This window comes from Ursus maritimus, unplaced genomic scaffold (assembly GCF_017311325.1).
Source record: "Ursus maritimus isolate PB19 unplaced genomic scaffold, ASM1731132v1 scaffold_7, whole genome shotgun sequence".
Lineage (NCBI taxonomy): Eukaryota > Metazoa > Chordata > Mammalia > Carnivora > Ursidae > Ursus > Ursus maritimus.
This window is the reverse complement of record NW_024426885.1, coordinates 53,732,366-53,757,319: the sequence shown is the minus strand read 5'-3', so window position 1 is coordinate 53,757,319 and position 24,954 is coordinate 53,732,366. Positions and strand designations below refer to the sequence as shown.

Sequence of the window (24,954 nt, the reverse complement as noted above, 5' to 3'; positions counted from 1 at the left end):
CTTTCAAGGCCGTAATCCTGTCATGGAAATGGGGACCGCGGACCCAGGGGAGAGAGGTGGGCTGGGACCCCTGAAGCCCTGGCCCTATGGGTTGCAGCTGCAGCTCCTGTCCCGGCCGGCTGCTCTGAAAATGGCAGGTGGCAGAAGGGGAGACACATGCTCCTTCTAGGGGAGTCTCGGCTCCTCTCAAATCTGCCTGGACTTCCCCACCAGGACCCAAAGCTCAGGGGCCGGGGGCTGTGTCGCACCCCTCCCCCACCCCTGTCTTCAGCACACCCACTGGGCTCGAAGCCCCGGGCCTGTCCCGTCTGCCACAGAGCAGTGGAGTCCCCCAGACCCACCCCAACACAGGCCGGCATTCCCCAGTCACCCTCAGCCCTCCCCCCCACTCACCACGCCTTGTGACTTGAAGCCAATTCTGGAACTTTCTGAACCTGTTTCCTCCCATACTTCCCCGCATTTGGGCTTGTGAGGAAAACGTGAGAGTACCTATGTTGGGTGTCCCGCATAGTGCTTGGCACACAGTAGGCGCTTAACCAGTGCGAGCTCTCCCCGGGCCGTTAGCTGTTCTCTCGCTATAATAATAATACCCAGAAGACACCTTCGCTCCAGGGTACGGAGTGTGAATCTGGGGTGCTGGGGAGTCCGCATGTGCTGAAATTGGGCACTGCACGAGCATGCATTGTCTGGGAAGAGGCACGTGAACTTTCATCAGGTGCTCACAGGGGTCCCAGTGAACGGCGACAGTCACCTTTACGGCATTTGCCGTGTACTGGGTATGGTTGCAAGTATTGCACACGTATCAGGTGCTGAGGAGTGGGGCTGTTGTACCCATTTCATAGACGGGAAGAACAAGGCAGTGAGCGATCCAGTAACTCACTCAAAGGATTTGAGCCCAGACAGTCTGGCAACAGAATCAGACCCTCTAACCCCCTCACCATACTGTTCTTCCCACCACAAGGAGCAGGGACCCTGGAGGCCTGAGCACTGTTAGCCTCTCGGGGGAGCCTCATTTCCTTACAACGTGGGTTCCTGGACGGGAGGACCCCCGTGGCAGGGTGGACCCTTCTCTGAGCCTCCTGGGCCTGCCCACCTGCTCTCCCTGCCACGTGCTTGTGCGTACCCCCACCCCCGCCCCTATCTGGGGAACCAGCCAGTAAGGGGCCTGGCTCTGGTCCGGGCAGGGGCCATGCTTCTCCATCCCGTCGTCTTTGGAAATAAGTTTCAGTATATTGAAAATATAATTACTAAGACTCTGAAACAAGAGCCGTGGGATCCCAAGAGCCCCCATTCCTCCCCGTTAATTCCTTCTTATAACATTTCCAGTCTTTGTGGCTGCACTTGTATTAAAAGCTCAGGGTTTTATTAAAAATGGATTTATTTACCCAAAAAGAGATGAAACCCCAAACTTTGTCAGGAGCCTGTTGGCTCTCACTTCCCAGAAGCTCAGGTGTGGCTCTTCCTGGGGAGAGCCAGCCTCCCTGTCCTCTGGTCTTCGATTGCCCACCGGCCCCCATGAGCCCCGCCTGCCCACGAGCCTCCAGGCAGCCCACGGTGGGGGTTTCCATGGGGAGATGCTCTCAGGGCTCTGAGGCCTGAGGGTTCTTTGGCCACCAGGTCCCCATCTTTGCACAGGCCAGCACTGGCCCCCCTTTCAGTCCTCTTAAGGTATACTTGTCCTTATCTGTAGGCCCAGCTCAGCTCAGCCACTCCGGTTTGTATGCCTGGGGACATGCAGCTGTCCCTAGAGGTTTACTATTTAGTGACTTTCCGGAAAGGTGCTCTTGTGGCTCTGGGCCCAATTAACCTGGCAGGCTTGTCCCTGCCCTCTGCAGACCAGAGGCTGCCTGGGGACCCTCAAACTGGGACACTTTCAGGGCCCAGGCCAGATGAGACTCTAAAAGAGGGAGTGGTCTCCGTGGCCAGAAAGCCTGTCTTGGCACCTGAGCCCACACCAGAGCCCCACACTGTTGGGACCTCCTCCTGGGGACAAACCCAGGCCTCTCCTATGTGAGGAGTGGCCCCTGCAGGGGCAGACCCCGCCACACACACAAAGAGCCCCTTGAGGGGTGACGTTGGAGGAGACTGTTAGTGCAGACCCCGCGATGACCCTCCACAGATGCCTGGGGCTGGGGCGTTAACAGATGTTCCAGGGGGAGAGTCAGTCTTCAGATCAGAAAGCCCTGGAGAACAAAGGTTAACAGGGTTGCCGTGGTGTGGTTTGGTTTGGTTTGGTTTTAAATCACTTTACTACTTTGAGGAGCCGTTACTACACTGAAGCCGAAGGGAATAGTGGGATATGTCAGTTGTCCCAAATTTGACATGAGCTAAACCTTGTGAAGTGCTTAGATTAGTGCCTGCCACATAGCAAGGACGTTCACAAATGACAGTTACCATTATTAAAACAGAACCTGGGAGGGAGGCGGCATCGCTTGGCAGGCAAGAGCATTTTGGAGCCAAAGTACCTGACTTTGAACCCTGGCTTCACCATCCCTTCCTTGCAGTGGGACCTTGCCAAGGTCCCCCTTAACTCGAATTCCTCAGTTTCCTCATCTAGAGGACGGGGCTTCTGGGATAAGCGTGAGGGTGGAATGAGTTCGTACCTAGAAGGCATTTGCAATAGCACGGGGCACAGAGTCAGTGCTCGGGAAAGAACAAGGCTCTCGAAGCTGGTACCTTCTGGTCTCTGGCATGGTTCAGGTCCTCAGAACCCACTTGGGGAGAGGCTCATTTAATGGTGTCTTTCTCTGAGTTCATAACAGTCTGTTCCCCCAGGGGATGTAGCCAGAGCTCCTGTCTCCCCAGCGAAGGAGCCCCAAGGAGGGAGCCAGACCTGCTTTCTGCACGGCCTTGGCCTCAGGGCTGTGTCCATGTTTCTGCGGGAACCGTTTCTCCTGGAACATTCTCACCTTCCCTCGGCCCGAGCTAGAGGTGTTCCAGATTGCTGCACACCTGGGCCCAGGAGAGGACGGAGAGACAGCCACACAGGGACAGCACTGCTCTGGGAGGGTGACTTGGGGCCACCCCTTGTGTGTCTCGCCCCCACCGTCCTGATCAGAGGGCCTGGATGTCAGAGCACAGGACTCTCTCCACAGGAGGAGGTGCTCAGGTAGGGGTGGAGGGTGCAGCCTGCAGACTTCACCCTCTAGCTGCTGGACAGCCACAAGAGATTGTCCTGAGACATGTAAATGCCAGGGTTGATTTTCCCTAGGGCATGGGGACAGGACTTTCCTGCTGGTTGTTAACCAGGGGAAACTGCAGCCCAAGCCAGAACCTCAGGGAGGCGGGTGGAGAGGCTTGGCTGGCTGGACGATGGCGTGCTAGGGCCTGGAGAGTAAGGTGAACGTCTCCGTGGGCAAGGGGCGCTCAGCAGGTGGTAGCGGTGGCAGCGGTGATGTGAGAATCCTCTTTTGTGCATCCAGTTATTCAATCAACCAACCAGTCCATCAGCTGATATTTGAATGTGCCCATTCATGCCAGGATCCCTTTCTGGAGAGACTTACGCCTCTAAGTCCCCGCCTGTGCTGTATCTTTTGCCTTCTGTATCATTTTCTCTCCCTGGCAAACTCCCACTCCTTCTTCATGACCCATCCTCAATGCTGCTGTCTGTACAACCCTTGGCTAGGTCTTCCAGGAGGACTTCGGTGCTTTGGAGTACATTTCTGCGTCTAAGCACCCTTAGATGTGTATAGCAGTGTCTGTGAATCTGTCCTTGGCCCCTCCCCCACAGGCTGTGTGCGCCCTAAGAGCAGGGACCCCTGAATCCCCATCCTGATATTCCCAGATCCTGGTCCCTTCTTCCCGAGTGCTGCAGGGAGAAGGAACAGGTGAGGGACAGAACCATATGAGGCAGGAGCTGCTGGTTGCTGTGCTGGATAGGGCATAGCTCATAGGGCCATGGTGGCCTCCAGGCTCATCCCTGGAGATTCTCACTTTCAGGATTTGCAATACTTTCATTAGAAGAGTGATTGATCCAGGATGTTCCCCTTTACTCAAGTCCTAGTAAAAGCAAGATCCCAGGGTCTTTTGCTGTTATTCATATTAAGGTAGGGCAAACTGAAATCAGAAATGTACCTTCCTGAATTCACACAGCAATTTGATGGGTGGTTGAGATAGAGGCCAGATCTCTTGTCCCCCAGCTTGTTTTTCCTCTTTCCTGGGTGGTTGTACCAGACGAGGCGAGATGGGGAGGGGAAGGGGGAACAAGAGCATCAGTGAGATTGGGCCTCTCCAAGGGACTCTGAGGTGTTTACTGAGGCCTCAGTGTTATGTCCCCAGGTTGATGGGGAAAGCTGAGACCCGAGCCCTCAGTAGCTACTTCCTAGGCTGGCCTTGTGGCAGGGAGTCCACTACCTGGGGAGGGAAGCTGCAGGTGCCAAGACAGCTACAAAAAAAGATGACCACCCAGGGACTCGGCAGCCAAATTAGTTTCGTCCTCTCTCCTACCCAGGGCACAACGGTGCGTGTTATCACAGCCATCGACCAGGATAAAGGACGTCCCCGGGGGATTGGCTACACCATCGTCTCAGGTAAGGCCTTGGTTCCCTGGCCCTCCACCCTCACTGCAGGAGTGCCGGGCTCTGCAGGGCTGAGCAGAGTCTGAGCGTGTGGACAGTGGTATGAGGGGACTTGCCCCCAGGGACAACCCTGGGCAGAGGGCCTGGAAGGGGACTGAGTGGCTAAAGGAGGGAAGAGCCGGGGAGGAGGGGAAGAGCTGGGGACTGAGGCTAACATACTGGGGGCCGCTTGGGTGGCACTGGGGGACAGGTGCATGTGCCACTGTCTGAGGTCAGAGGCATCTGAGCACTTTGGGGCTCTGAGCCTGGGTCACTGGGGACCCCATCTAGCTCCTTTGGTGCTGTGGGTGTTTCTTTGTTTTTCTTTTCTGACTTGATGAAAAGGTGGCAGTTTGTACATCATTTTAAGATGAATAGAACTGCAACTTCAGCTGATTTCATGCTCTTTTCACATTTCTGACCATGAGTTCATGTCTCGTCGGGAATGTTGCAGGGGAAGCACAGAGCCCCCTCCTCTCCCACCCCATCTCTTGGTTAAGCAGAATAGTGACAGAATAGTGACTGGCTGCAGAGAAGGTTCTGCGCGATGGGATCCCTGATCCCATGTCCCTACCTAAAGACAGACCAAGTAACTCCGTTTGGCTGTCCCAGGACTGGGTGGCTTTGGAGAGAGGGAGTCAGTGAGAGGCCCATGAGGAGCTGCTCCCTCACACACAGACTCTCACTCTGTCCCTGTGCTCCCACCCCACCCCACCCCACAGGTGGCTTCCCCCCCCCCCGCCCATCAGTCAGTGAAGGGTCAGCCTCATGCATCTGGGTAGGCCGGACTGATGGCCAGGAGGATGGCAGACCACCAGGCTGGTGTCTACCCCATCGCCTCTCCCGACCACACCCCCACAGCAAGGAGTGACATTTAGGGGACATTTTTTCCCCTAAAGCTCAACAAACACCAAGGTGTAATGATCAAGAACATAGAGGATGGAGTCTCGTGAGCATATTGCCTTGGGTGGGTCTCTCTACCTCAGTTTCTCATCCATGAAATGGGAGCAATAAGAGTACGTATCTTGGGTGGTTAAGGATCAGAAGACTTAGTATATGTAAAGAACCTAATTCATGGATGTAAGTTCCTTCATATGTGTTAGTTGCTGTTATTATTATTATTGCTGGCAGCTAATAATAACCTTGGGAAGCTGAGAGTTAGCTGGTGGGAAGAAGACCCCCCCCCATCCTTGGGAATGCAGGAAATCAGGGATATTGTGGGCTCCCTGTGACCTGCAGCTGCCGGCATGACTACTAGTGTGTTTTTAAGCCCAGGGTACCCCAGGACCCTAAGCAAACGCCACACCGGCTCCTGTGGTCAGCAGCAGCAGCAGCAGGGGTTCAGGCCTCTCCTCCCAACCCCATTTCCTCCCCATTCTGGTGCCCAGCACAGGACTCAGCAGGGTAAACCCCAATATGTACTTGTGGAATGAAGAAAGACAGGAGAGAAGGAATGTGACTCTAGGGTCATGGCCTTTCAAATTCCAGTATGCCCAAGAATCACCTGGAGCTCCTACCAAAATGCAGAGTCTGTGGCGCCCGCAGAGATTCTCATTCTGTGAAACTGGGGTGGAGCCCCGGAATGGTCCTTTTTCACAGCACCCTGGGTGCAGATGTTCCTTAGGCCAGGGTGTGCGGGGGAGGGAAGCCATTCTGCAGGAAGGCAGACTCCCCAGAGAATTAGGGGGCCCTCTCCTGCTGAGCAGAGAAGGAGGGAGGCCCATGCTGGTGCTGGTTTCCTTCGTGACTTTTTCAATTTGGGAAGCAAAGCAAGTGCCTCCCAGGGACAAGGGGCTTGTCCTGGAGACCTAAGGGAACACCGGTGAGCCCCAAGAGTGATAGAGTTGAGGAGCCAGGAGAAGGCGGCAGCATAAGGGGACACCTGGCTGGGTGGGGGATTGTCTCCTCATCCCCTTGCCTGTGGGCTGGTTCCAGACATACCCCAGCCTAGATGAAGGTGGGGAGCAAGGAGCCAGGAGCTAGCCCGTGGTCGTGGCCACATGGAAATTCCTGCGTGACACTGAGAGGCCATCCTCCAGGGCATTGGTCTGTTCCAAGTTCCTGCCGGGTGCCAGGCCACCAGCCTCAGACCCTCAGGCCCTCTCCAGCCCTCAAAGATGGCCCCAGCCAGCTTTCCCTCCTCACCTTCTCCCCTGGGAGCAGGAGGTAGGAGGGTAGAGATGCTGAGCCTTTGGTGTCTGGGCTGGGCTCTGAAGCCTGGAGTCTGGGGACAATTGCCTGTGGCAGCATACTATGAGATTTCCGGGGCATACTCCCCTGCGCCAGTCCCCAAATGTAAACAGCAGGATGAGAAGGGAGACACAGGATGTGAAACTACAGGTAGGCGATGTGTGTGAAGGTGGGAACAGGAGGCAGAAACTTCCAGAAAGCTTGCAGCACTTAACATAGCGTTTTAGGAGTCCCACTGCCAGCACAGATGTGTTTTGAGGGCTTTGAGAAAGGATGACAAATGAGTTTCCTCTTACATGCCAACTGTGATTGATTGGTAATGCCTGGCTGAAGAGGACCATGAATCCAAACAGGCTCAGTGCAATATTCAATTGGTAGAGTCTGCTATGGGTGCAGAAATAGAGAGGGCAGACAGCACCTGCTGCAAGTATTTGCCGTCCTTGCTAAGAGAGCACTTGGACCTCGTTTGTAGGGTGGCCTTGATGGTTGTTTAACTCTCTCATGGGTGTTTGTCACCACACAAGCCACAAACCCCACCCAAATTCTTTTTAGGTAGCTTGAGGAAAGGGCAGCGCTTCCCGGGATTCCCCTCCCTCCCCATCCTGAGTACATGGCTCACCTAGCTGCCCACCCACCTGTTCCTGCCCGCCCTTCTCTCTGGCCCTGGGCTGGCATGGTCTCCCTAAAGCAGGCAGACAGGCAGGAGAGTGAAGTCCCCAGGGGAGCAGGTAGACAGAAAACTAGGATATGGCCTCATCTCTACTTCTCTCGACCAGTAGACACTGCTGCAAAGCACTTTGTCTGCCAAGGATCTGGCCTCACACACATGCGTTTCCAGTGCCGTTAAGTCTCAGCCCTTTCCTGGGAGGCTCAGCCAGTGTCTGTTTGCCTTGAAGCAGGAAGAAGGAATGCCCACAAGGGCACCTTCACGCTGACTGGCCCAAGCTGGCCCTGAGTACCCCATGGGAGCCTGCTCCTGCCCTGGATGCTAAGGAACCATTTCCATTTGAAAGAAAAAATGCAGGTTGCAGGGGCTCCTGGAGCCAGATGTGAGTCTTGATGGCCACTGTGGGTGACTGAGTCTCTGGGCACCTCCAGAGCCTGGGCAGGGGGTGACTCTGTCTGCATGTGGGTAGACACAGGTCTGAACCCATGAGTGATCCATGGCACGTGGTTAACCTGCTTGGCTCCTTAAGGCCCCCGTCCCCTCTGGGCTGTTTATCAGCCCTGAAGCTGGGGGGATTTATGTCTGCACACCAGCGCTTTCGCCATTACTAATGACCCCTCTGTTTTGCCAAGAACAAAGAGGCCTTCAGAGGTAAGTTATGGCTCCATTGCCATCAATTTGTTCTCAGCCTCTTGTGGCCAAACTGAGACTGAAGAATGACAAGGTTCTTTCCCTCAGAGGACCTGGCACAGGCCCCATCTGCTTCCTCAGCCTGTGCCTGCCCTGCCACTCACCAAGGGCATCACTTCCCCCAGGGCCCGAACAAAATGGGGCTCCCATCCCCAATGGCCAGCCCAACCTGGGGTTCAACAGACACCCTCCTTTGCCAGATGGAGGCAGTCCTCCTTCAAGGAGCAGCTGTGCCCCACCCCACACAGAGCACTGAACTTGGAGTCCAAAGTTGTGGGTTCAAGGCCCAGCTCTGCCACCTGCAGCACTGTGTCAAAAAAAGGCATTTGACCCCTCTTCACCCCATAATCCTCATCCATGGTACAGGGTTAATAATTTCTACGGCAGATAAAGTGGTGCCAGAGAGACTCTAAAGGACCATAAAGTATTAAGCATTATTAATTATCAAGGAAAGATCAGGCCCAAGGGTCCTGGGGACTTCTATTCATTCGTTTCCTCCTTCATCCATTCAAGCAGAGAAGTGGTTGAGAGTGCCGGCTCTGGGGCTGCTGTCCAGGGTGCTGACCACTAGCTCTGTTGGCTGGTACGGTTGCCTGTGGCTACTGAACACTTGACCTGTGGCTAGTCTGTAAGATAACCTACAGGATTTTGAAGACTTAGTATGCAAAACAGATTATAAAGCATCTCATTAATTATGTCTTATACTGATGACGTGTTAAAGTGCTATTTTAGATACACTGAGTTAAATACGACATAGTATTAAACTTAATTTCATCTATTTTTTTTAATGCAACTACTAGAGAATTTAAAATACCACATGCAGCTCGCATCCTATTTCTGTGGGCAGCTCTGTTCCAGGGTTAGACTGCCTCGCTGGTCTGCTACCACTGACCAGCTGTGTAACCTCTGAGCTGTTAGTTTTCCAATCTGTGAAATGGAGGGAAGGTAGCCTGAGCCTCACAGGGAAGCTACGTGCATACAGTGAGTAAGGTGTGCAAGCACATAGAAGAGTGCCTGATTTTATAGCAGGTGCTCAGCAAATGTGGACTCTTGGCCTCCACCCACGGTGGTTGGAGGGACTTCTCTGGGCCAAGAGCTGCGCTAATGTTGTGAGAGGGTGTGGGGTTGGAGGCACCATCTCGGCCTCAGGAACCTGTACTGTAGGTGGGGAGGCAGACTGAGAAGCATGGGCCGTGTGGACATGGAGTGATGGCTCCCCGGGGGGCCCATTAGACTGTTCTCGCTACTTCTGTATATGTTTGAAAACATCTGTAACAGGACGTGAGAAAGAATCCATGGGAGGGGGCGCCTCCCCCCGTGGTCACTAGGATGAGGAGACTCACTGAGAAGAGATCACCTGAGCCACCCACTGAGTGATGAGCAGGAACTGGCCGGGAACGGTGGAGTCAGGGTGTTGCAGGCAGAGGGAACTGCACATACCAGAGCACGATCCCAGAGCAGGAGAGAGTGCACGGTCGTGGAACTGCAATAATTCAGCATGGCTGAGCACAGCGTGCAAGAGAGACCTTGGGGAGACAAGGCCACCGAGGGAGGCAGGGCCCAGCCAGGCAGCGTGGAATGCCCTACTTAAGAGAATGCCAGGCCTTGCTCCCGAGGGTCGCCAGGAGCCAGTTCAGTAGGGGAGGGGCATGGTTGAGGTGCGTTGCAGGAAGCTCACTGTGGTCAGACTGGAGCCACTGGGCTGCAGGAGGGCAGGCAGGAATAAGCAGGCCCAAGGGGAGGCTGTTGTGTCCGTCCCCCAGCTGGACATCCCAGTGAGGGAGCAGAGACAGCAGAGCCAAAAGAGGGTGAGGAGGCTAAGGTGACAGGTGGCTGTTGGGACAGGTGGCATAAGATTGGCCCATGGCCTGAGATGGCTTTAGAGCCCCCTGAGCAGGGATGTTGCTTAATTTAACACCCAACAACTGTGTGTTCCAGAGAGGAATGCTGTCTTCCTAAGTGCCCTTGAGTGGGTGACCAAAACTCTCGAAGGACCAGTTTTTCCACCCTTTAACAGGACCAGTTGTATCTTTCTCACAGAGTTGTGAAAATAAAAATAAGTGAGTCTGCTCTCTAAAGTGAGTGGCATTTGGCAAGTGTCCCACAGGTCACTGCATGGTAGGCCCTCGGCAGACGCCAGCCATTTCCCTCCTCCGTTGCCTCCCATGAGGATGCAGTACAGACAGCCATGTGGCATGCAGTCTGAAACCCGCATCGCTAGCTGAGGCCACTCTCGTGTGCCAGCAAGCCGGGCTCCCCCAGTGGCCAGGAGCCAAGGCTGAAGACTTCTCAGTCAGCCCTAAGGGCACTGAGGGTTCTGTCCTGCCATCAGCTTTCTGCAAGCACCCAGATTTTTCATCGGTTCTCCGTCCCCTGTGGTAGGGAACCCATCTACAGAAGGCTGTGGAACAGCGGTTCTCAGCACGGGGGTCTGAGACGGGCAGCAGCAGCACCTGGACACCTGTTGGGCATGCGAGTTCTCAGGCCCCACCCCAGAACTACTGACTCGGGGCCCAGGGAAGGGGGCCCACAAAACTGTCTTAAAGAGTCCTCCAGGGCTCTGAGCCCTTTCTGGAAGCATTTTCCTTTCCCACACATGCTAGACTGATGAGTTCTGTCATTTGACTCTCTCCTTCCCATCACTGATACTAAAGGGCCTTCTTTCCTTTGCCAGAAGGGCCTTTACCACCTGGAGAGTGAGGGTGTGGCCAACAGCCCGTACTAGCACTTTCCACCATGTCCTGTGCTACGGCCTCTCTCAGCGCACACACCGCCTTACAGGCTATGGGGGCCCCAGCTCTCCCACCACCCATGCCTTGCAGCCCACATCCCTTTACCCATCGCAGCCCTGCCTGCCTGGGCCTTCTGCAGCTCCAGAGCGTCCCCCAGGGGGAGCGGAGGGAAGCCCATTTATTGTGCACCTGCCATGTGCACAGCGGTTTGTGAGGGAGACATTGTTACTCCAGCCTGCACACGGGAAAGCGAGGCTCGGCGAGTACAGAGACTGGCCAAGGGTCACAGCTACTGAGTAGAAGAGCAGGGATTTGAACCCAAGTCTCTCAGGCTCCAGAATACGCCCATGTTTCATGACGACAGTGGTTCTCCAAATGTGGTCTCCGGAGCAGCGGCATCAGCATCAACACCCAATAATGGGAATTGTTAGAAACTCAAAATTTTGCATCCCACCCTAAACCTACTGAACGGGAACCTCTGGGAGTGGGACCTGGGCGATGCTGATGCTGCTGGTCTGGGGACCACACTTTGAGAAGCGCTGGTCAGGAAAAGCCTATGTAGTCAACAGGGGCGATAGCACCTCCAGGAGGCCAACATTTGTTATGAGGGGTGAAAAGTGTTTACTTTGTTTATAAAGCACAGATATATACGGCAGATATATCTGTGGTGTTGGGATTTCATGGGGGGTGCCGTTCCAAAAACATGACTTCAGTGGCCAGTAGTGGGGACGATGACAGGAAGGTTGAGAAACACTGGCCTAGAATGAAGAATCGGGAGCAGTGTCAGGGCCGAAACCCCTCACCCCAGCTTGAAAGGCAGTGGCCTCCCTACCAGCCACATTGGGGACCTGCCCAGCTGTGTTAGTGAAGGACAAAGCCCTCATTTGCCAGCCTTTCCTGGATTTTACTTTAATATTAACAAGTGAGGTAATTCTTTGAAAATGCATTGAGTGCTTTGAAGTGAGGACTGCATGTGTGTGAGTGCATGTGCGAGTGTGCCTGTGTGTGTGTGTGTGTGTGTGCGTGCATGTGTGTGTGGAGAGAGAAGAAGCAGATACAGTCAGACTTGCATGGGCTTACACATATGCCAGTAACTAAATCGGCCCCTGGCCGTGGCCTGGTGGGGGGGCAGCTGTCACAGGAGACCAGCATTTGAAATGCATTAGAGCTCTTGTGATTAAGCCACTTGGCATTTTCCTCCCCCACCCTGAGAAGTAAAAACTTGGGAAAATCAGATGCTGTAGACATCGGAATCGCACGCCACAGCCCCCGGCTTGGGGCAGCACAGCAGGTCCCTGGAAGCGCCAGAAACTTCAGAGCATCTGCTGGGCACAGGGGGAATGATCCACCCAGCCAGAGCCAAGAGGTGGCCAGGGAGAAGTGAAGGGCAGATCCGAGACAGGCAGCGGGCCAGCTGGTAGAAGGCCTCGAAGGCAAAATAAGAGGGTTCTTGAGCCAGGCTGGCGGTGAAGAGATGAGCAGGGGGTCATCTGAAGGTTCATCTCATGGGAGTTCTAGGTGAATCGGAGTAGGAAGCACCGGGATGAGGATGGTCTCCTTACGCTGTCACCCCAACTGGGAGGGGTGGTCCGAGGAAGGAAAGCTGCAGGCTCTGGTGACATACTAAAATAAATAGTACCAAAAAAAGGAGGAGACAAAGAAGCTTCTAACCTCTGAGTCTAGGTTTTTGGGGCCTTGGTGGTAGCCTAGGCAAAAGGGGCATATTCATAAGGAAAGTTGATCTGTTTATTCCCACGATTGCTACCTTAGACCTGCATCAGCACGCATTCCCCAATTTACCAATCCCGTACCAAGGCAGACATCACTAATTGATCCCAGCACACTTTCCCATTAGTCTGGACGGACCGCCAAGCCTTACCGGGCCTTCCAGAAACCACTGGCAGTTGGTAGGCATTCTCTCTAGAGTAAGAACAAATGTGTCCAAGGTTTATTCTACTTGCAGCCCATGGCTCTCTTTGTTTGAAAATACCTTGGGACAGTGCCTCTGGTAGATTTTTTATGTAATTATACAAATATACTGGGAAAAATTTAAATATGTGTGTGTATATATATATATACACACACACACACATACATACATATTAAAAAAAGAAACAGGTGCACTGGCATATTATTTATGGTCCTCCCCCACCATACTAAATGACAGTGATCTCTCACACCAACACTACTTTCTCCCCATGAACCTCAGGAAAGCCTGCCCTTCCTTCTCCCCCTGATCTTTCTCCCTCCTCTCTTCAGCCAGTCTGCTCCTGTTCCCAACGCTGTCCTGTGCCTTGCCTTTGTGATAAACCAGAGGAGTCTTTGTTCTTCTCCCTCCTTTAAGGATGCCCTGTACGCTCTTTGTCAACAGCAGTAGCTTGCCCCCTGCATCTGTCAGCGGACTTTTGAGAGGTTTCACTGCCACACGGTCTGAGACCCTCCCTTCCCACTTCTCTTTTCCACACCCTCTGCATGGGCAGGAGTCTCTGTCCCTTGCTCAGGATGCTGTAGAGCCTCCTATGTGTCCCGTGTACTGTGGGAGCACCCCCCGAGGATCTCCCCCTCAGGCCCAACTAGACCCCCTCTGCTACACGCCAGGTCCTCCTCCGAGCCGGGCAGGGAGTGCCCCTCAGCTCAGCTCGAGGAACCACTTCTCTTCAGGCCTGCCTGGGGTCTGGCAGACCAGTCACGGCTGGAGGTTGCTCGCAGGGCTGGGGATTATTCTAGTTTGTGGCTGGAGGTTGTTTGGCAGGGAGGTTCTAGTCCGGTTTCCCATGTCAACAAGCATCTGTCTTTTTAACAAATTTGGCTCTTTCCCACTTGTTCCTCCTCTCTCAGGTAACCGCTTTGTCCTGGATTTCCAGGGCTTGGAGCTCTTGAGAGGATTATGAAATTAGCCATCTTCTATTTTGCGTTCTCTTTCTGCATTAGCTTGCACGTCAGCCACACAGAACTGATGGAGACATAATTCTTGGGTCACGATCCACCTCGGTCTGTGTTGACCCCCTTTAGCCTCACTGTTCATTTTTAATAACACCGCCGACACCCGTGAACCCCCCAACCAACCCAAGAGCTAGACTGTCACCATACCTCCCATCTGGCTGTGCTCCGCCCCATCCCCGTAGCCACGTCTTTGAATCTTGTGTTTTTTTCATTCCCTTGCTTTTACGAAATCTTTTGTCACATATCTATGGATCACATCTTGTTTGGGTTTAGTTGTCTTTGAACCTTATTTAAGAAGTATCATGTTATACATGGTCTCTTGGGACTAGTGTTTTCTACCCAATATTATATATCTGAGGTTCATTCATTTTTTTTTTTTTTGGTGTAGGCATCGTTCGTTCCTTTTTATTACGGCACAGTCCTCCATCGTGAGACAATGCCACAGGCAATGGGTTTTCCCACCGATGGGAACGGGCACTGGTCTCTGCTATTACAAACTCTGCTGCTCCAAACAGGGTATGCCTGTCTCTGAACACGTGCGCGCGCTTGCCTGGGCTGGACATCCTCTCTGACCCTCACCATAAGCCCAGGATGTGGCTGGCTAGAGCCATCTCACGGGCCAGGAAACTAAACTCACAGAACTCCTAAAACATGCTTAGGATCACGCAGCACCTAAGTGTTGGACGTGGGATTCCATTCTAGATCTCCCTGCTTCCAAAACTCACATTCGTTCTGCCACCCTTTACTGTTCTGACTGGGAAATGAAGCGATTCATGTCAACCCACTGGTCTCTGTGTGGACGGAATCCCAGGATTCCTTCCTTCCTTCATTTGGCCCCTAATATTCATTGAGTACCTACCGTGGGCCAGGCTCCATGCTAGACCCTGGGGACCAACGGTGACATGAAAGCCACTATCACTGCCCCCATGGAACCCACGTTCCACTGGGAAATAAGTCTACAGAGGCAGTGTCTGGTGGCTGCTCTGAGCGCTGGGGCTGAGGAGAGGTAGCTGGGGAGGGCGTCCTGGAGGGGGCGGGCAGGGCTGCCCTGGGGAGATTGCTATGCTGGCCTCAGCCCCCTCCCCGACCCAGGCTGTGGGCAGTGGAGGAGATTTTGCCCCTCCCTTCAGAAAAGGTCTCAAATATCTTTTGGGGGCTTTGAACCTGAGATGAGCCCCTCTAAGCAGCTCAGGTTCCCAGCTCCCTTTTTCATCTGACTCCCTGGATGACTGCTCAGCTTTCAAGGCAGCCCCCAGCCGGGGCTAATCTGAAATAAAAGTTTTTATTTATCTAGCTTGATACCTGGTGCAAGGTTAAATCATACAAGAGAAAAAGCAATAAAAGAGAAAGATTAAGCGAAAGGCGCCGTCTTAGGCATGCCCTTTTGCAATATGGTTACAAAGATATTAAGCCTGAAGTCACCCAGCAACCCCACGCTGCAGTCCCCTGTCTCTCTGGGCTCAGCTCGGCAGGGGCAGAGGGAGAAGGAGCGGATGGGGTGAGGGCGCAGGAGGGGGCCGCCCTGGGCTCCCTGCAGACCGGGCAAGTAAGCAGATGGAGTTCCAGGAACTCAGCCCATCAGCATCTCCCACCCCCACACAGCTCTGATTCATGACTCCGGCATCTGCCCCTATGTTCCTGTCCGCAGATCCCTGTCTTCAGTGTTTGCTGTGTGCCAGCCATTAGCAGGGCACCCCAGGGAGAGGGCTCAAGTGTCAGGTGACTTCTCTTGTTTGTGCCTCAGTCTCCTCCTCTGTAAAATGGGAGTGTTAACAGGGTCTAACCAAAAAATTATCATCTGGTTGATGACAAGCGCAGACCAGGCAAGATACTAGGGTTGCTCAGCATGGAGGGGGGATTGGAGTCTCTGAAAACATCAAAGTCACTGGCTCGTGCCCCTCTTCCAGCAAAACCTAGCACTTCGGCTCTCTGTAAAATCCCCAAGTGTTGCAGGGGCCCCTGTGGCGTGGAAAGAGAGGCAGTTCCATGTGCTATATGATTGACCTGGTCTTTTGCCCCAATCCCTTGAGGGTATCCCCTGCACCAAGCTCCTGGAGGTGGGTAACTCCCCGGGGCCCCTGCTGTCAACACCTTCCACAGCCACCAGAACAGGCCTGGAACCGAAATGGATCATGGGAAGAGACAGGGGCTGCTTCTCCCCTACTCCTGCAGCTGCGCTTGGGCCCCATGGCACCCCTGCTTGAGTCCCTGTGCACTGTCTCCACCCCCCCATATACAGCTTCTCCAGCTCCAGCCTGCAGTCCTTCTCTCTGTAGGGCCCAGACAGGGCCTTGGAGACACCATGCCACCCTCCCTACTCCCATCTCTCCAACAGAACCCGTGTTAAAAGCAATTTAAAACAAGAAAGGGAAGGGAGGAGAAGGGACCTTTCTTCCAGCCAGAATGTCAGCCACTGAAAGCCCACCCACCAGTTCACTAGACATGTCCATATAGGCCCCCGGGAGAACCCAAATGCACAAGTAATTCATCTGGAAAGCTTAAAGCACAGCATACAGAACAAAGACCTCAGGAGGTCAGGAAAGGGTTTGTTCTCAGAAGCAGTCCTCCGGGGGTTGATTTGGAGACCCTGAGGAAGGGAAATGTCACCAGCCAAGGTAGGTTGTGAGCACACATTCGGGGGACTTCCTGTCCAGCCCTAACACCCTCTTGCAGCATGGGACTCCCACTGGAGACCTCTGAATGCCAGACTAAGGAGCAATCACCATTAGTAAGAGTCGCTAGCACTTCGAGAACCGTAGGAGCTGATCCAGATGCTTCAACTCTTTTAATCCTGCCAATAACCCCATGAGGTGGGTACTATTGTGGTCGTCCTCTTATAGATGAGGAAATTGAGGTCCAGTTGCCCAAGGTCACATGGCTTCAGAACGCACGCTTCTGCAGGACCCCTGACCTCACGCTCCCCTGCCCTATCCTGAGCACCTGTTGGCACTGCTGAGGTTCCCAGCCAGACCTACTTCTGGGCTCAACTGTGGTGCAGTGCCCCGCAGCCTCTCCCTCTGCCTCTCTGTCAAGTGCTCTGCCTGAGTCAATTAACCAGCCGCCCCATTCAAATATTTGACCAATATCCTGGAAACAGAGATTTCAGAGCTGATACCTTCAGACATTGATTGAAGTGAGCAAACATTCTGGCACAGAATGAATTTCTTGCTTCCACAGTCTCCTTCTGCTGCGTGGTGTTCCATCCCAGCCCCCCAGAAGGCATCGCTTTTGTGGGGGAAGTGACGTGGAATCAGGCTGCCTCTGCTCCCCAGCCCGCCGCCCCTCCCAGCCACCCCTGCTACCAGGGCAGGACACCCCACTCCGAAGGGCCACAGCAGTGAGGCGCTTTTGAATCAGGGCCAGCTGAGGCTGAAGGGCACCTCACAGCAGCGTCCGGCATCTCAAGGGTTATTTTAAAGGAGTCAGGGACTCATTTTTCTTCATGATGATGGTGGGAGTCGTTGCTGTCCTAGAGAGCAATTTAGCTGAGACTTACGGGGGCGCTTTGCAGAGGAGGACTTGAGGTCCTGGGTGCTGTGGGTCCTCTAGAAGTCTGCAGGCACAGGAGCGTTGCCTGTTCATGACTCCTCAGATGCTTAGCAAGGTCTCCAACCAGCCTCCCTACTTGGTGGTCTTGGGGAAACAGGCTCTAGAATGGAAATTAGATATGGAAAACCATTCCATCCAGAAGCTTGAGAACTTGAGGGGAGGGAAGCCTATGACCAGTTGCTCAAACATGCACCTAGCACTCACTGAGCAGCAAGAGCTGTCGGAAGGCCCTGGGGCAGCTCAGAGGAGGCCGAGAGTGCGGGGCTAGGGCTGGCCTGAGGGCAGAAGCCTCACCAGCATGCTGATTCCCAGAGAGACGATTCTAAGTGGCTCACGGGCGGGATGTGAAATCACATTGAACCACACAGTGAAACGGTTATTCCCTTCCCAGTTCTCCCTCAGAATTTCTAATTCGGTCAGTTCTGTCCAGGAGAAAGTCCAATTGGGTGCTCACACCTTTAACACCTCGCTCCCCTTTGGCTTATCTTCCCATTTAAGGAGAAGAGAGTGGGCCGGAGCCCTCAGATGGCAAGCTGGTGTGGCTAAAAATCTAGCCACGTAGGCTCGTATTATCCATTTTACAGTCACTCTCTATTTATGGTCAGTGAACTGGTTCTCCATTTGTGAAACTCTTAAATGGATTCTTTTAGAATGCGTTATTGAAGAAAAAAAATTCAGTCAGATTAAAAAAAATAGTAAATAATAATACAAGGGACATGCAGGTATGGTAATAATTGGGAGGGTAGCATCCAAAGGGCTGAGCATCGGGCATCCTGACAGGCAGTGGACCTGAGCTGGCCCTTTTCCCAGCTGTCAAATGGAGAGATGGGATGGTGGAGGCTCCAAGAGTCCCATCGACACACGAAAGTGCTCAGAACAGCGCCTGGCACGGGGCCAGCACCCAGCACACACGAGCGCTCTGTTGGAGGGGGTCGCGTAAGGAAGCCACCTCGGAAGGGGGGAAGCGCTAGCACCCATGAGGCTGTATCGCTGGGTTGGAAGGGTGGGTGGGGGGAGGTAGGGAGGAGGGCATCCTGGGCAGGAGGGGCTGCCCGGAGCAAAGGCTTAGAGGGAGGGGACTATTCATGAAGTGTCTACAAGGCGATGGACAGACCAGCCAGGCTGCAGAAGAGGAGACGTGATTTGAAGGGTCTTGAGGGTCAAGTGAGGGGCGTGGTGTGTTCCTTCCAGGGCATCTGTGGTTCCAAGAATCTGAAAGCACTTAAGAAGCTGGTTCCTGCGGGAACCCAGGGCAGACACTCCTGGGAGTGGGGCCTTCTGGGAAGAGGAACCGGGACAGCAAGCTTGAACACACTCTCCTTTCTTACAGAGTTTCCCATGACTGTGGTAACAGACCACTTCAAACTGTGGCTTATAGCAACAGAAGCGTATTCTTTTATGGCTCTGGAGGCTGGAAGTCCATAGTCAGTCTTATGGGGCTAAAATCAAAGTGTGAGCAGGGCTGGTTCCTTCTGGGGAGCCCAGGGAGGATCCATTCTTGCCACCTCCAGCTGCTGGTGACTGTAGGCTTTCCTTCATCGGCCCATGGCTACACCATCCAATCTCTTTTCCCTGGGGCCACATTGCCTTCTCTTCCTCTGTGGTCTAATCTCCCTCTGCCTCCCTCTTCAAGGACCCTTGTGGTGACATGTAGAGCCCGGAAGATACTCTGCCCATCTCATGATGCTTCACTGAATCACGTACGCCATGTGAAATAACATTCAGAGGTTCCAGGGATCAGGAGCGGGCTGCCTTTGATGGCTGTTATTCAGCCTACCACACCATCTTTGCCCTGCTCTGGCCATTTGCCCCACTCATCTCTCTCTACCCCACTGGCTCCCTCGTGATCTCACCGAGTATATCCATGATGGCCGTCCCGCCCCCTCTCCATCATGGCTGCCCCTAGATGGTCCTTCTGGCTTCCATCTCAACTGTCAACCATCTTCATGTTCTAGTTTTCAATTCTAGATTTCCTAGAGGGGGTCAGATTGGCCAGCTCATCATCACAAGCAGTGTCCACAAGCCGTTGGCAGCCTGAGATGGTATCACCCAAGTTAGCCAGCGCAGAAGAGGGCAACGGGCCACGAGTAGGGTGAGCCCTAATCCGTCTAGTACATCTTAAACAACAGACAGATAGGCCCATGGGACAGAATGCAGCTCTTAGAACTAGACCCACATATAAACCTGGGAACTTGATATATGGTACAGGCGGTGCCACAAATCAATGGGGAAGAGATGACTTGTTTAGTAGCCGGTGTTGGGAAAACCAGCTCACTGTGTGGAGAAAAATAAAGCAAGATCCCCACCATACACCGTATACCAAGGTGGACGTCAGATGGATTAAAGACGTCGATGTGAACGGTAAAATATAAAGCTCATAAAAGGAAATGTGGGGGTATATCTTCATGACCTTGTGCTTGGAAAGGACTTAGCACCCAAAGAGCAGATGCCGGAGAGGAAAGATTGGTCTACATCAAAGGATTCCCAGTTCAGTCGGAATATATGGACAAAACTAACAGCAGATGACATGTGGGGAAAGATTTCTGCAGCAATTAAAACCGACTGTATAAGGAATCCCTGCAAATCAGTAGGGAAAAGCTGGGAAATTCAATGGAAAAATAGGCAAAGTGTATTCACCAGGATGGGGAAGCCTGCTGACTAGGGGACCCCAGTGTAGAGGGCTGAGGCTGAGTCGAGGTCAGGGCATTGCAAGTGGCAACTACAGTGACCAACCCCTCACACCCCCGACGTGGGCATGTGGGCCTGGTGCCCCCCCCCACTGCCTGCTTTTGTGTGATCACAGAGCTGAGAATGGATTCTAGAGAACCATTCTGCAGGTGATTTAATGGTAGTAAATCCTATCTTTGAACTCCACTCAAGTGAAATGTTATCTCTTACCCCCAAAGTTCCATTCTTTTCACCAGTAGCCTGTATTACAAAAATGGTGCTCAATTATTGTTGTGTTGTGAATTTCATCAAAAATCTTGTGGAAATTTGTTTTCTCTCGTTAAAAGGTACCAATATCATGTCCTCAATTTTGCCTCTTGACCTGCAAAGTCTAAAATATTTATGATGGCCTTTTAAGCAAAGGTTTGCCAACCCCTATGCTAGAGAATACTTTGTATCAGTTAGAAGCCACAAACTCGGAGGTTAAATCACATGAAATCACTATTCTTACAGGTCAAAAATGGTGGAATGTCAGCAATTTCATATGGTTCAACTTAATAGATGTACAAACAGCAAAAGAGATAAATCTTGAAAGCCTAGCGTTGAGTGGTGAAAGTAGAAAGGAATAGCACGATACCATGTATGTAAGTAAAACAAGCCAACAGGAGGTATTTAACAATAGTACGTGTGTGTGCAGGGAAACCAGTGTTTGGGGTATCGCCCTGTGCACTGCTTTAAGGAGCTTATGTGTATTAACGCGTTTGCTCCTCATGGCACCCCAACGAAGAAGGCGCTGTCATTGTCTCCACAACACAGATGAGGAAACAGAGCTCAGAGAGGTTAAGTAACTTGCCCAAGGTCACTCAGCTTGTCAGCGTTGGAGCCGGGATTGGACTGAGGCAGTTTGGGCTCCAGCTTTGGAGATCAAATCTGAAGTCGGGAAAGCTAGGAGGAACTCAAAGGGATGTAGGCGGACCCAACAGATCTGGCTCCACCCTTTTACCCCAATCCCAACCTGCTCTGTGCCCAGGAAACCCCTGCTGTTCCTTTCTCATCCTGCTTCTGCAGAATTTGAGCACCCACCTTAGATGCTGACAATCCTACAGGCACAGGACCAAAGAGTTAGGTGGTATGGATGCTGTCACTGCCTTGACCCAACCGGGAGTGATGGGATGTGCTATGCACAGGACGAAATGACTGCCCCGATGTTCCCTGAGAAGTGGCTCCGGCATTGGTGTGCTGAGGTGGCAGCCTTGGATCAGACAGGTCTGAGTTCAAATCCCGGCTCCCAGTGCAACAGCCTGTGGGACCTCCACAGATCGCTTCTGTAATTGAGGTGAAACCTGCGTCAGAGGGAGCCATGCTTAGCACAATATCTGGCATACAGTAAATGCTCAGTAAAATGCTATCATTCCCGAGTTCATTAACCTCATCTAGGGGGGTGACTGCTTCCCGTTGCATGTTCTTGAAAGAAGGACAATCAAGAGGAGTGGAGAGGAGAGGTGCCTGGGTGGCTCAGCCAGTTTAGCGTCCAACTATCGATTTCGGCTGGGGTCATGATCTCAGGGTCATGAGAGCAATCCCTGCATCAGGCTCTGTGCTGGGCATGGAAATAGCTTAAGATTCTCTCTCTCCCTCTGCCTCTGCCCTTCCCTGCAATACTCACCCGTGCGTCCTCTCTCTTTCAAAAAAATAAAAATAAAACCTTAAAAAAGAGAGAGAGAGAGAAGAGAGGCGCCTGCATTAGCTATTTACTACCAAGTCTGCCTGTCCCTCTATCCATCTGTCTACATCCTTCCCCTCCTTTAAACCTCATCTTCCCACTCACTGCCCCAGAAGCCTCCCCTGACTCCCCAGCTCGCGCGGTCTGGTCAGTTGATGGAAGCAGGTTGGTCAGCTCCATCCCATTGCTCATTGGATGTTCATGCTCTCTGCCCAGCTCCGCTTCCATTTTCTCTCTGACCTGTCACCTCCCACCACATACTCAGCACCATGTCCCCTCTGGGCTGTGACTACCTGCTGGGCTCAGGAGTTCACAAGGCTCTGCCTCCTTTGCCTCATTCTCTCCCTCCCCATCATGGGGATCATGGAATCCTCTGGAATCCACATGTCCATCAGGCCCCCTGGATGTGAGTCACTGACCCTGAGTCCTGTTTGGGCCCCAACCACATTGCCCTGGGAACCCAGAAAGAAGCCATATCTTTGCTGAGGGACTCACATGGGTCTGAGCAGCTGCCGGGGGCCTTCACCGAAGTTATGTATCCTCAGGATGACACTGCAAGGGAGGAATGGCCTTTCCACTTTACCTCTGAGAACGTGGAGGCCGACCCAGTGTGGCCTGCTCGGGATTGCCCAGCTCACGTGCGGCGTGGCCAGCGGTTGGCGCCAAGCCATCCGCATCCCATATCCAGGACCCCATCCCATATGCAGGATCCACATCGCTCCCCAGCCACCTCTGCTCAGAGGGGACCATCTGACACCCACGTTTCTACTGTGAAACTCCCCCCCCCCTTCCTTTTTCTCCAGGGAACCAAAGACCACAGCAGCCGCCTTTCCTCTGCGGCCCTTATGACTCAGAGCAGCTAACTGGGGCTTGGCTGACTTTGGGCGGCTCCGGGCAGCCCTCCTATGATTAGCGCTGATTTTTCCTGGCTCCCAGAGTGGTGCCTTCTGCTTGGCTCCACTCAGGGGCAGTGGAAGATTTGCACATAATGTGGGCTCAGCAGGGAGAAGGGGCTGGCCAGACTGATGGCAGAAAACAGAAAGCTTCTGTGAGCCCGCTTGTCCTGTAGCTGTAATTAAGATGCCAGTGGAGTCCCACCCGCCCCCCAAGGATGTTGTGCAGGGCCCTGTAGAGAGGCTGTATCTTCGCCTTACGGCGAGCACTACTGCTGTCCCCATTTTGCGATGAGAAACAGGGCCAGAAAGGTTATGGAACATGTAGGGTCAGCCAGGTCAAGAAGTGGCAGGTCAGGGCGCCTGGGTGGCTCAGATGGTTAAGCGTCTGCCTTCGGCTCAGGTCATGATCCCAGGGTTCTGGGATCGAGTCCCGCGTTGAGCTCCTTGCTCGGCATGGAGCCTGCTTCTCCCTTTCCCTCTGCTGTTCCCCCTGGCTTGTGCTCTCGCTCTCTCTCTGTCAAATAAATAAATAAAATCTTAAAAAAAAAAAAAAAGTGGCAGGTCCATGTGAGTCTGAAGTCCACCAGCCCCACTGGGTTGTCATGACAACACCAGCATGTACAGACCCTTCCCACACTGTTCCCGTTTCACGGATGGGTAAACTGAGACTCAAGAAACTCAAGGTCGTACGGTTGGTGAAGCGGTAGATACTGAACTGGCTCCTGGTCTGGTTTTTATTCTGTCCAATGTACACGTAGCTTTTTCATCTGTACCAGAAACCACTGCCCCGAGTCCGGGCAATAGAAGCATAACTCGGTAGGGTCGTCCTGGGAGGCCGGTTGTGAAAGGGGTCAAGAAGGGCCAAGTTGCAGAAAGTGCTGGAAGCTAGGCAGACCTGATGTGTTGGGCATGAGGGAGCTGTTTAGGGTCTTACAGGACAAGTGAAGTGCTGACCTGGGAGCTTGTAGCGCACGCCTGTGCAGCCCGACCCAAGCCCGCCTCCCAGCCGCCCGGTGCCCCTGCCCCTGCAGGTTGGCGACATTCAGGCCGCTGAGGTCAGGTCTTTGTGTGAAGGACAGATCATTAATCCCACAAAGTAATCCCCGGAACACTCCGGCAGATTTATGGAGATCGCCTCTGTCCCGGGAGCTCTGCCTCACCATCTTTCATTTCCCAGGCAAAGCAAGTGACTTGTTGTATCACAGGCCCCACGCCAACAGGAATTTCATTTAGGGGAGTTCTCCAGGTGCAGGAGATTGATAACCCAGGCTGAGGACCCGTGACGGTGCTGGGGTCGGGCAGGGAGGGGAGCAGACCAGGCACCAGGCTACCGCCTCCTGTCCCCTTGCCCATCCCCATCCTACTCCCAACACGGGGGGGCCCAGTGTCATGGGGGCTCACCTGCCACAGGCCACAGGGACCCCAGTAGCATCCAGTCCAACCCTTCCAGGTCACAAATGTGAAAAGCAAGGCCCTGAGCAGTGAGGGAAGGGCCTGTTTCCCAGGCCAGCTCTTCAGCCCCAGCCCTCCCCCACAGTTACCTCTCCCCCAGCCCCACTCCCCTGCTCTGCCGCGAAGCCACCTCGGGTGTCAGGGTCAGGAGTCAGGGTCCATCACTGGTGGAAGCTCCTCAAAGCCCCCCATGGGCGTCCTTGGAGCCTGCTTCCCAAGGGGGCTTTTACGGTGGAGAGGGGAGGGAGGTTAGCAGTTCACTCACCATGCAAAGAGGGAAAGGGAGAGCAAGGAAGGGGGACACAGTCCTGGAGCTCATGGTCCCCCTTGCTTGCTTCTGGTCTATTGGCCCTGCCTGTAGCTTGCTGGGTGGTTTAGGGAGCTTGTCCCCCTTTTTAACACCGAGTTTGAGCTAAGTTGATTACTTATACATATTTATGGGGTACCTCTCCTGTGCCACTTCTGATATATCCATGAACAAGACAGATAAAGCTGCCGACCTCATGGAGCTTACAGTTTAGTGAGGAAAATAGAAAGTAAACCGACGGGGCGCCTGGGTGGCACAGCGGTTAAGCATCTGCCTTCAGCTCAGGGCGTGATCCCAGTGTTATGGGATCGAGCCCCACATCAGGCTCCTCCGCTATGAGCCTCCTTCTTCCTCTCCCACTCCCCTTGCCTGTGTTCCCTCTCTCGCTGGCTGTCTCTGTCTCTGTCGAATAGATAGATAAAATCTTTAAAAAAAGAAAAAAGAAAAAAAGAAAGTAAACTGACAGATGAATGCATGAGATAATTTTAGAGAGTTGACAGGTACATGTAAGAAAATAAAACACTGGTGGGTTGGGGGTGAATTAGAGAGTGACTGAGCTGGGGCAACTTGGCTGGGGTGGTT

The 24,954-nt window shown here is 53.3% G+C and overlaps 1 protein-coding gene across 1 annotated transcript in view; it reads left to right on the top strand.

Annotated features, from left to right (window-relative positions):
• LOC103668017 (cadherin-23) overlaps nt 1-24,954 on the top strand; it is a 264,181-nt gene that overhangs the window by 133,832 nt on the left and 105,395 nt on the right. The window contains exon 8 of the mRNA XM_040624110.1: nt 4,451-4,529. Within this exon, the coding sequence (XP_040480044.1) occupies nt 4,451-4,529 (79 nt within the window). The remainder of the gene's footprint in view (nt 1-4,450; nt 4,530-24,954) is intronic.